The sequence below is a fragment of the Nanorana parkeri genome, unplaced genomic scaffold (assembly GCF_000935625.1).
Source record: "Nanorana parkeri isolate BGI_ZX_2015 unplaced genomic scaffold, ASM93562v1 scaffold1694, whole genome shotgun sequence".
Taxonomy (NCBI): domain Eukaryota; kingdom Metazoa; phylum Chordata; class Amphibia; order Anura; family Dicroglossidae; genus Nanorana; species Nanorana parkeri.
In genome coordinates, this window is record NW_017307962.1 from 175,089 (window position 1) to 186,822 (window position 11,734).

Consider the following 11,734-nt stretch of genomic DNA (forward strand, 5'->3'; position numbering starts at 1 on the left):
GAGGGCAAGTGGTGAAGGCTGAAGTCCTCCACCAGCCTGAGTAGCACCTGTGGCTTGGAATGGCGCAGGCGCACTACGCGACTTGCGCACGCGCACTGGCCACACCAGTGCCTGATGCCCTGCTAGGGGGAGGAGGAGCTACCTGTGCCTGATGCCCGCACCTGCAAGGACAAGGAACGGCCCCCCTGGGTCCCTGACACACACCCTGGGTCCCTGACACACATGCTACTTCTGAAAAGGTTGCCATTAGCCCAGGCTAAAAATAATTATACAAGAGCGACTTTCTTACTGTACATGTGTATGCACAAAGCCAAATCAGCACATGGTTATCATATACTTGGACTAGCTGTGGATCTTTATTCAGTGTCAGACCAGGACAGTGTATGTATATGTCTACCAACAATGTTAAGCCCTAAAACATGCACACTCAAATAGATTGAAAACAGAGAGGGGTAGAGAGCATTCTCTTACTATTTCTTAAGGAACAACCTTAACTGGTCAGTATTATGTTTTAAAGAGAAGTCAACCAAGGATTTGATTTAACGCTCAAAAAGAATATTGCACTTTGCCCATTTAGGACAACTAACAAGTTTCCTTCACATCCAAGCTCTTGCAGTGTTCATTCTTGCCTTCTTGAGCATCCAATTAGCATGGTCAGAGAGGAGCTATCAGACCTGGGAATTGGTCATTGTGGCACTGGGTTTGTATTTCACAGAGCTCCATGGGAGTAAGCAGGGCGGGGGGAGAGCTTGGAGAAGGTAACAGCATTGGTGGGGCTCAGCTATTAAACTATCCTGTTATTTTACCTTAAAGGAGAACTATGGGGTCAGGGCTTTTCCCCCTAGTTCGTTCTCCTTAGGGTAACGGGAGGACACAAACTAGCGTCCTCCCGTTACCCTAAGCTCAGTATACCGCGAACTACAGCTCGCGGTATACCGAGACACCGCAGCCGGAGCGGATCCCGACATAGATGTCGAGCTCCGCCCAGCTGCGTGAGTGACTATAAATTTATAGTTATAAGACACACAGATAGCAACAAGGTTTTGGCACAATACAATGACTCTCTTGCCAAGTCAAAATTTAAATGAAACTCTCGGAGGTGGGAAGTTCATGGGTGGGGACAGGAGCATGTTGGCTGTTGAACAGCAATAAAGTTTGAAGCTGATGTCAGTTGTATGCGGCACCTTGCTTACACTCGAGAGTTTGGTTTTGAGTGACGATGGCTCCCGGTCGGACCCACACTTAGCCCATACTGGAGAGCTGGGGACAGGCTGGAGCGGTGGACCAGTTTTATTATCATAAGTTAAAGTAGAACTATGGGGTTAGGGCTTTTCCCCATAGTTCTTCTTAGGGTAACGGGAGGACACAAACTAGCGTCCTCCCATCAAACTAAGCTCAGTATACAGCTTGTGGTATACTGAGATGCCGCAGTATATCGGGAGCTACAGCTCGCGGTATACTGAGACGCCTCAGCTGAAGCGGATCCTGACAATTATGTCTGGATCCGCCCAGCTGTGTGAGTGACAGCTGGCACTGCCTATCTAGAGGCAGAGCCAGCTGTACCCGCCCCCTCCCCCGTCCGTTCCGCCAGTCAGCGCTGGAGGATCGGAGCGGGGAGGGGGGAATCCAGCCCCTCCCCTGTCACGGCAGAGAGCCGTGACAGGATCGAGAGGTGAGCGAACGCCGGTATGTGTTCGCTCACCTCCCGATCTACTGAGCCGACCTGTGACAGTCTCATTGTCACAGGTCGGCTAGAACTATGAGGTGAGTGAAAAGCACTCACCTCATAGTTCTCCTTTAAATGGGAAAAAGCTCTGGCTTCCTTTAAACTATGAGATCCCCCTGTGTATTGTTACTTTTAGCCCTCTGGTAATGTGTATTAGAAAAGTCCACGACCAAACCAAACCTCCTATGGATGTTTATACATAAATGCATACATACAGTAATAAGCCATGAGCTCATCTAGTATATTTACATATTAATTAATTCCAGTAACCTAATCCGTCACAATAGTACAAAAAAATATTTTATCATTCCCTTCTTTTTATTTCAGGTACAGATTGACTGCTGTTGCAGTTGACCATCTCGCTGGCCCCTACCTTAACTACACAGTCATCTTTGTGGGCTCTGAAGCTGGGATTGTTCTAAAGATCTTGGCCAAGACTAATCCATTTTCTCTGAATGACAGTGTATTACTGGAAGAAATTGATGCTTACAACCGTGCAAAGTAAGCATTACCTTGTACAAAACAAATGTATTGATTTCACTTGCAAGTTGCTCTCCTATACAAATGCACGTTTTCAATCTGATTACTGCTTTGGCAATAAGAAGAAAATTGTGCTTTTAACTTAAAAATGCTTACCAAACATAAACCTGAATTAGTAAAGTTAGTAGGCTGTAATTGTAAGCATTTAGTAGATCATAAAAGATGATTTATAATTGGTTGCCATGACATGACAGAACATAGTACATAGCCAATATACAATTCTTGCTACCCATAGCAACCAGTTTCTCATGTTCTCAAAGGAGTATGGGAGAATTAAAGACCGACAGTTCAAGGCAATGAGACATTTTTATGCATGAGGTCCATTTACTTATATTTAAAAGAAAATTGTTTTGTTTTTTACACCTTTTGTATATAAATTAATGGCTCCATATCTATATTACTCCCGCAGATGTTATGGAGACACTGATGAGGACCGGAGAGTCTTGTCCTTGCAAATGGATAAAGACCACCACTCCCTATTTGTAGCCTTTTCAGGATGCATTGTCCGTCTGCCTCTTAGCCGCTGTGAGCGATATGGCTCATGCAAAAAGTACGTAAGGCTGTTGTAATTAAGTGGTTGCCACTTTTTGTTCCTGTCAAACCATAAATGTGCCTGACAAATGCTTTCTCATTCATTTACAGGTCTTGCATCAGTTCAAGAGATCCTTATTGTGGGTGGCTAAACCATGAAACCTGTGGCAGAGTGAAGCCTGGCATGTTGTAAGTGTAATCATCCTCTGTAACTGCTAAATGTCTTAATAGATTTCCAAACTGTTTTATTAGGATTATGCATTTCTTCTTTCTACAAGTATGACTACAGCGAGAATAAAATCATTTTTGTTTAGTGACAGAAATGACTGTGTATTTTTTATGGTATTTGTAACGTAATACTTAGGAGACAGAAAACATTAATCCTTGCGAGGATTGTAATATCTGCTTTGAATCCAGTTGGGAAGTGAAGTATTGCTCCTCTGGAGAATCCTATTAATTATCACAGAACAATTCTCCTGTACAAACAAGCATAAATTGGCTTTCTATGTATACACAATACATTTTGTCTTGTCGGAACTTGTGCCTTGGATGTATTTTTTTTATATACATGTAAAAAGAACACTGCTTGCTCTGGTAGTATTCTGCAGTAAATTTAATTTGTGTTTTTTCATTACGTAGTTTTGGGTATGAACAGGATGTGGAACATGGTAACACGGCACAGCTCGGAGACTGCCATGGTAAGGACCAACCCTTCACTAATCTCATTAGAGCCTTTTAATTTGTGCTTTGTAGAGTAGAATACAGAATGCACTCATAATGCGCATACCACCTTTCAGTCTTAAACTTAATTTTTTTCATGGGCTTAGCTGTCTTGCAGTTGATGAAAACAACATGTGAAATGTGTTTTTTTTATTTTGTATATTATTTTTGGGCTATGTGCAACTGCTTAAGGACATACCAGAAAAGAAACGGAAAATACATTTTATTTTTTGCTTTTTTGTTGAGATTTTATATAACTTTTTTTGTTTCCTTTAGTTTCTTTTACTGATGACCTGTTCCTTTAATTTTAGAAAAATTGCCTACTACAACTACACCAGATTACAAAATATTTGGCGATCCAACATCTGGTTAGTTTTATTAATTTTATCTAAAATTAACTGCCTTTTCTTTTGGTTCAGCATTTTCTGCTCTTATGCCCGACCCCACCCTACCCTTCCTCCCTTCCTTTCGCAGTTGGCCTCATTTTTGTGCTTCGACTTCATGCACTCACTAATTGCAAGGATGGATATCTGTCCTTTTTGTTTGTATTTTTTTTTTTTTTAATAAGATAAGTAATTCACCTATGTCTGGCCGCATGCTACCCAATTGCCCATTATTGATGGATGCGTCAAATCTTTTATTAAGTTTAATTAGTATGTGACATTTCCACAGCATGAAAGCCAGCCAGCTTTCATTATTACTCTTCATACATTTGTCAGGATCTGTTTCTCATCTATTGGTTATAGATGACGGTCTTATTATTCATACTACATCTTTATATTTAACTGTACGTTTACTGACGTGTGTATTTCTGAGCGTTATTTGTCCTGTTTTTTTAATGTAAAAGTATAACCTATTAAAGTCTATAAGTATATGCCCTAGTCTCAATGTATATGTTAAAAGAAGTGTGTAGTTTCCACTTTTTGGAAGAAGGGAAAATATCTATTTGCTAGTGTTAGGGGTTCCCCATGTAAGAACTCTAATTGGTCAGCTGATAATCTGGGGTTGTTAGAGCACTCAGAGCTGTTCAGTTCTCTTTGCCTCAAATAAATATAGTTGATTCCTGTCTCAGAACTCTGCAGTAGATGTATCTTCTTTCTTCTAAGTAAAAAAGTAAAAAATGCTGACTACCTTGATATGTTCCAGCTTCCTGAGAACGGTGTCCAATCAGAGCACAGTTGGGAAGCAAACTATCCCATTCTACAATACTATAGCACAGTTGAAAAGAAAGGTTAACATTAACCTTTAACTGTCTGCTTTCTACTGAAAGTAGAAAACCCCTTTATTCCTTATTTGACACAGCATTGGAATAGATATATAGAGATGTGTTTTGGAATACAACTTAATCAACATTTGTTTGCTACCACAGACATTGAAGTTCTTACTACTTCTGTAACCACAATGACAAGTAGTCCAGTCATTCTCCCTAAAGTGATTGGTTCCTGGAAACCCAGAATGACTGGCTCTCGGAAATCTGTTCAAGAAGATGACCCAAACTCATCCGATTATACTGATACATTAACAGGTGTCCCAGATGGTAAGGCCTTCAAGGGGAATGTTGTAGACTGAGTGGAAACATGCCACCTACAGATTACATTTATCTGTACATGACCGTAGTCTATTTTGTTTGCTTGATTTAAAAAAATATATCACTTTAGATGGGGTGGTCATGTTGTCAGCTTGTTAATAACAATGAACACTGTACAGTGATGAATGTAATTGCTGTTAGGATTTTGTGGTATGTTTCCACTCAGAAATGGCAGTGTATCTTTTATTTTTTAGTTTCTTTTATATTGAATGCATTTGTTAATGCATTTATGTTTTTTACACATTTCTTATTATTACATGTCATTATTGTTTGCTGTTTTGTTTTATTATTCCACATCATTATAATTTTTTTTCTTTTATTGGGTAGCATTACATAGCTATTAAGTTTAAGACATAGGGGTCTACTCACTAAGCTGCCGCAGGCAGCCGAGTGACTAACCGACCCCAAGCGAAGTGAGCCGAACGCTGTTCGGCTATTCACTTCAGGCTGGTATGGCTGATTCCAGCTGTATATTGGCTGAAATCAGCCGTACATCGGGTGGCTTCGTGTGACTTCGCTGTTCAGCATGCTCAGCATGCTCGGCCGACCCGAAGTGCAGAAGGAGTTCGACTCCTTCAAGTTCAACATCTGGATCAGCTAAGCCGAACCTCCGGCAGGCTACTCGCTGCTGTTCGGTCTATTCTCATAGATGCCGAACAGCAGTGAGCGGCATTCGGCTCGGCTGTTCTGCCCGGTCCCTCTGTGGAACCGGGCAGAATAGAAAAATAGTTTAAAAAGTAGAAAAAAAATTAGAAAACGATTGTGCGGAGCTAGCAGTAATAGCAAGCTCCACCCAACTGTTTTCTATTGGCCGGGCGGTTCTGTTGCCGTCAAAAAAAAAACAAAAAATGAAATCCCCATAGGAAAGCATAGCTAGATTCCTATTGGCTATTTCACTTTGCATTACCCTATAGCAAACTAGCTATTGCACCCGCCCTCTGCTGCTGTCAATCACCAGAGGGGACCTGATGGAGAACTGCAGGTCCCCCTCTGCTGATTGACAGCAGCAGTGGGCAGGTGCAATAGCTGGTTTGTTACTGGCTATTGCAAATTGAAATAGCCAATAGGAATCTAGCTATGCATTTCTATGGTGATTTCTTGCTTTTTCTTTTTTTCTTCCGACGGCTCCGATGTCAGAAGAAAAAAAAAAAAACGAGCAGGGAAAGGTTTACTTTGCTCAAATCGAACCTTTCTGGGAGAAAGTGTTTCTCTCCCGGGCGGCCGGGATCCTATTAGACTGGGAGGAATGACAGATGGCGTTCCTGGTTACCAGGTACGCCATCTGTCATTACACACTGAGAACACGGAGAGGCCGCTGTGATATCATAGTGGGCCGGCCGGTTTCTCAGTGTGTAATGACAGCGTCCCTGGTTGACCAGGGACGCTGATCTCTCTGCAAGTGGCCGGAGCCAGCCGTAAGATGACGGCTGGCTCCGCCCAGCTGTCAGAAGCAGGCTGGCCAATGGCCGGCCGCTCGGCCAGCTTCGGCTTTCACCTCGGCTCAGTCGAGCCGAAGCATATGCCTTCAGCTCGACTGAGCCGATTGGCCGACTTCGGAGCTGTACGGGCTATAGTGAATAGTGAATAGCCCGTACAGCAGCCCTTCGGTTCTACTGAACCGAAGGGGTCCTGGGGCCGAAGCTAGCCAAAGGATCAGCCGAAGCTACAGCTAGATCCTTCGGCAGCTTAGTGAATAGACCCCATAGTGTAGTATATATACCATATCTAAAAGAAAGATTCTTCATAAAAATAGACGATGATATAGGAAGTTATCCAGAACTGCAGAATTAGCCCACTTATATTTAGGAGTATTTACTCTCCTATCTGTGTGGCATCTTATTTTTTAAATTAAATTGAAGGAACCTACAGATGGAACATCACTGTGTAAATAAAAACTTCATTCATTTAGAATCAACAGCTTAGTAAGCAGTCCAGTCAGTTTTAGAGACTTATTGAGTTTACAATAGTTTTCCAGCTCTGTAATGAAAAGCATGAGTTGCCTTGCACAGGACCTCAACTATTCTGGTTTCAAAAAGCAGAAAGGAGGCCTTTTTTTACATTAACATTGCTCTGATGAACCCATTGCTATCAATGGTTGATATCCATTTAATGATGCCGTTCCAGAGCCAACATATAATGTTTCTTGCAATTATTGGGACTTTACATTTGACGAGCCACCATGATTGCAGTTATTTAGGGCTGATAGGAGGTTAAGTCAAAGGAAAGAACACTTTCTGAAAAATTCATACATTAAAAAGGTCTAGTTTGGATATGCATTGCTTTTATACTTCACTTTTTTATTTTTAGTGCCTTGTTTAAATGTTTCTTCTTTTATCTTTTAACTATTTATGTTGTCTGTTTTTTTTCTGTTTACTTTTTATTGAGTTCTTCAGTTCTAATTTGTGTTTTCAAGTTTTGTTTTTCCTTTCTGCACTGCCAACAAATCTGATAACCCGGAGCATTTCTTGTTAAATGTTCAAAGGCCTTCCCACTAACAGAATCCGGCTTTCTTTGTGGTTCTAGTACTAATTCTTCATCTAAACATTGTAATAGCTAAATTAAGTATTGCACTCAAGTAGGAGCTGTTCTAACTAGCGGCATTTACAACTTTAAGGATTTCTCTTCAGTTTTCTGTGTATGAGCAGTTTAACTTCTTGTATGTCTGTGGTTGCTGACTTACCTCTCTGATAGTGACAAGCAATTAACATTGTTTTTCTTCTAAGGCAGATGTATAAAGCATATTGTATCCATTAAGGGTAAATCCATTCTCATATAGCTGCTCATAAATTAATCTTAATGGCTTTCAACAGGTTTATTCGGTTAACAATGTATAATACTGAAAATCTTGAGTTGTGTTTTTAAAATATTTCTTTATTTTTTACTGGTGCACTAATGCCATATTCTTTATCCATATGTATTATTCATTCATTGATATATTATTACTGACAAAACAACGCTGCTGCCAAATCCTTATTGATGTTGTTATCTAAGCAGTATGTCAGACAAACCAGTTGCATATTAATTACACCTGGAAGTGTACGGTATTACTGTGTGACCATTTTATTGTCCCCCTGATGATTCAGTGGTATCTGCAGAATATGCATTCATTTTAAAATGTTATCTGGCGTCCCATTCCTGAGCTAATTAGGGGTCTGGCAGGCAATTCTCTAACCTAACAGTGGATGCCAGCATTTAAAGGAACAGGCACAAAGTTTTACAGAAGTCTCACACAATTACCACTTCTGGTAAAATAGAGGTAGTCTAGACTTATTTGGTCAGTAGTCTTTGGATGGACAGGTTACCATATGATACCTTCTTCTGGCAGCTGCTACATATTTGCTAACCACTGGCAGTCACCTAGAGGACTGTTTTGGTAACTTGAGAAGCACGAGTCCATCTGATAAAATGAGCAATTTAGACTTCCTCAGAATTTCCAGAAATATACAGGTGCCATGGCCTGAGGTGAGTTCTGTAAAGTATCATGGAAAAAGTATAGTATTATGAAAAACATTACCGTGTGTACATTTCTAAAACATTAATGGTTTTTCATGTTGTGGCATTTTTTGTTAAATGTCTAAAAGAAAGAGTACATTCCTTTTTGCTTTCTGACATTCATCAGAATTATGTAATTGTGCAGTGCTTTTTCTAACCTTGACTTTCTGTAATCGTATCACAGCTGTAAAAATCTTATTAGCATAAATAAACATTGCTCTGAGCACAGGTTTTCTAACGCAGGAAAGTAGAAGAAATTGCAATCCATACTGGACTAGAAATTCACAGTGGAAAGGTTCTGTCCTAGCACAGTTTGTATATTTCATATAGTTTTGTATAGTTTGTGTATATTTTGCCTGATTTTGTGTTCTACCATAGAAAACAAACGGCATGCAAAAGAACACCAATCAATTAAACTTCACACTCCCTCTTATACTATATTGAAGTAAACAGCCCATACTTATCACAAGCAGTAATTGCCCATATGTATGTTATAGCTGTCTCTTAATTTTATTTTTAAGTTCATCATTTATCCTCTCCAAGTTGTTTTCCATCCAGACTGACACAAGGATTAATAGAAGGGAGAATGAGAACAGAATGCAAATGATCCTATTTAGATAAACACATTTAATGAGCTGTCACTATTTTGAAGAACCATGACTTATACTGAGTTGCAGAGATATGTCTTGAAAATTGGCATCTGTTTATTTTTACAGGTGTAAGGTGGGAAGTACAGTCGGGAGAATCAAATCAAATGGTGCATATGAATGTGCTGATCACTTGCGTCCTGGCTGCATTTGTTCTTGGAGCTTTTATTGCAGGAGTTGTCGTCTACTGCTACAGGGAAATGTTTGTACGGAAAACCAGAAAAATACACAAGGATGCCGAGTCTGCCCAGTCCTGTACTGATTCCAGTGGAAGCTTTGCCAAACTTAATGGTTTGTTTGACAGCCCTGTTAAGGAATACCAACAAAGCATTGATTCACCTAAACACTATACTAATATACTAACTAGTAGAAAGGAACTACCACCCAATGGCGAAACCAAGGCCATCATGATGGATGTTCAAGGGCAGCCACCAGAACTAGCTGCACTTCCAACCCCTGAATCTACACCAGTGCTGCAGCAAAAGAGCTTACAGCCCATCAAGAACCAGTGGGAAAAGGCTCAAAACAATTTGAATATTTCACGTAAAGAAACACCTCTTAAGAGTCCACAGTTTTTCCCTTCAAGCCCTCCCCCTCACTCTCCTCTTGCTCATGGACAGATCCCAAGTGCTGTTGTTCTTCCAAATGCCACCCATGATTACAATACTTCCTTTTCTAATTCCAATGCACACAAATCGGACAAAAAGCTTCACAATATTGAGCATTCTTTGGTTAAACAGCCAAGTAAAAGAGACCATCGACGTTCTGTAGATTCCAGAAATACTCTGAATGACTTTCTAAAACATTTGAATGAATCTGGGGGGAATCCCAAAGCTATAATGGCAGACATTCAAGTAGCTCATCAGAATACCCACCAGACTCCACATCAGACACTAATGCTTGACACTATGGGGAACATGTCTGAAATTCCACCTAAAGTTCCAAATAGGGAGGCATCCTTGTACTCTCCCTCTTCAACTCTTCCACGAAATAGCCCAACAAAACGGGTGGATGTGCCTTCTACCCCGAATGGACAAATGTCATCTTTAGAATCACAAAGAAGTTACCATAAAAACTCTTCACAGAGGCATTCAATATCAGCAATGCCCAAAACTATGAACTCACCAAACGGTGTCTTGATTTCGAGACAACCTAGTGTTAATCGAGGCGGATATATGCCTCCAAGTCCTAACCCAAGGATGGACTACATGCAAGGAACACCTGTTATAGTTCATCAACAGACTTCCTTATCACGGCAAAGCAGCTATACAGGGCATGGAACTCTCCCTCGTATGGGAATAAAGAGGACAACTTCCATAAAGCCTGATGTACCACCAAAACCTTCATTTGCCCCACAAACTACAACAGTTAGACAGCTAAATAAGTATAGCTACTGAGACCTGTCATCTTGTTTAAAATGTGTATGGTTATAACACATTGTGTTGTAAAAGAACCTGTATGGCAGAGAGAAGCTTGCTTGCCGAACCAGTCCCCACATGAGAGACCAAAGAAATGGTCTTTAGTTTGGTAACATTAGGTTTTGCCAAGACACGGGAACTGCAAACTATGCTTGTAATGAACAAAACAGAGGAAAGTGCTGGTCATTTTGCTTCTTTTGTTGGGAGATACAGTAAGTGGACATGTAGCACAGTCGGGGCTACCTTGCAATTACAAAAACCTGATACAGTACTAAGAATTGAAATATATACTTGAAAAAAAAAACGGGCTTTCATTTCAAACTGCCGCTCTGTGTAGTCATCCCATTAAATGTGAACATATCAATACATATGCATTCACCTTGCCTCTTGCACAAGAGTCAGAAAATCACCTTAGTTAAAGTCTGCATTTTTAGGTGATGTACCTTTTATTATTTGAAGTCCAATACATATTGTTAGTCATCTGTAGCATCTCTGTATGTCATAAATACTCCTGATGTGTGCTTGTTTGGTATGTGTGTTTTAGCCCCTCATACACACATACTTGTGCAAGTTAGGTTTCTCATTGCAATTTCTATGCTGTGCAACTGTTTACAATGAGGATGACGAGACAAACAGAGCACTTCCTTCCACTAGTATTCTACTGAGAGAGCATCAGAGGGTTAACATCCATCTCTCTCCAGCTTTCCAGATAAGTGACTTGGCTGAACAAGTCACCTTGTGCAAGAATGTAAAGATTTTTTAGAATTGTTATGCTGCTATTAAAAAATATTGTGTAATTCACTGGACATGCAAGGGAGAATCTGCATTTATGTATATTCATGCTTGTTTACTCTTGGCATCAGTTCATAGCTGGGTGTACCTAGCCACTGTGAACCTCATTGATTAAAGCTGGTGTTGAAGGAAACTCACAATGGCTAGTGTACTAGCAAATCTGTTTTTGTACTTACATCAATTAAAATGCAAGCCTCCTTTAATGGAACTACTAGCTGTTCAGCACAAAAGATTTAGGAACTTGAGTGGGGGGGGGGGGGAGAATTGCAAGGGCCCAGGA

General features: G+C 40.5%; 1 protein-coding gene across 1 annotated transcript in view; it reads left to right on the forward strand.

Moving 5' to 3' along the window:
* The window catches only part of SEMA6D (semaphorin 6D), a 65,845-nt gene extending 54,151 nt beyond the window's left edge, over positions 1-11,694 (forward strand). The window contains exons 13-19 of the mRNA XM_018571183.1: positions 2,054-2,227; positions 2,676-2,816; positions 2,909-2,986; positions 3,437-3,495; positions 3,829-3,885; positions 4,887-5,054; positions 9,314-11,694. Of these exons, the coding sequence (XP_018426685.1) occupies positions 2,054-2,227; positions 2,676-2,816; positions 2,909-2,986; positions 3,437-3,495; positions 3,829-3,885; positions 4,887-5,054; positions 9,314-10,641 (2,005 nt within the window). The 3' untranslated portion in view covers positions 10,642-11,694. The remainder of the gene's footprint in view (positions 1-2,053; positions 2,228-2,675; positions 2,817-2,908; positions 2,987-3,436; positions 3,496-3,828; positions 3,886-4,886; positions 5,055-9,313) is intronic.
* The last annotated feature ends 40 nt before the right edge of the window (positions 11,695-11,734 follow it).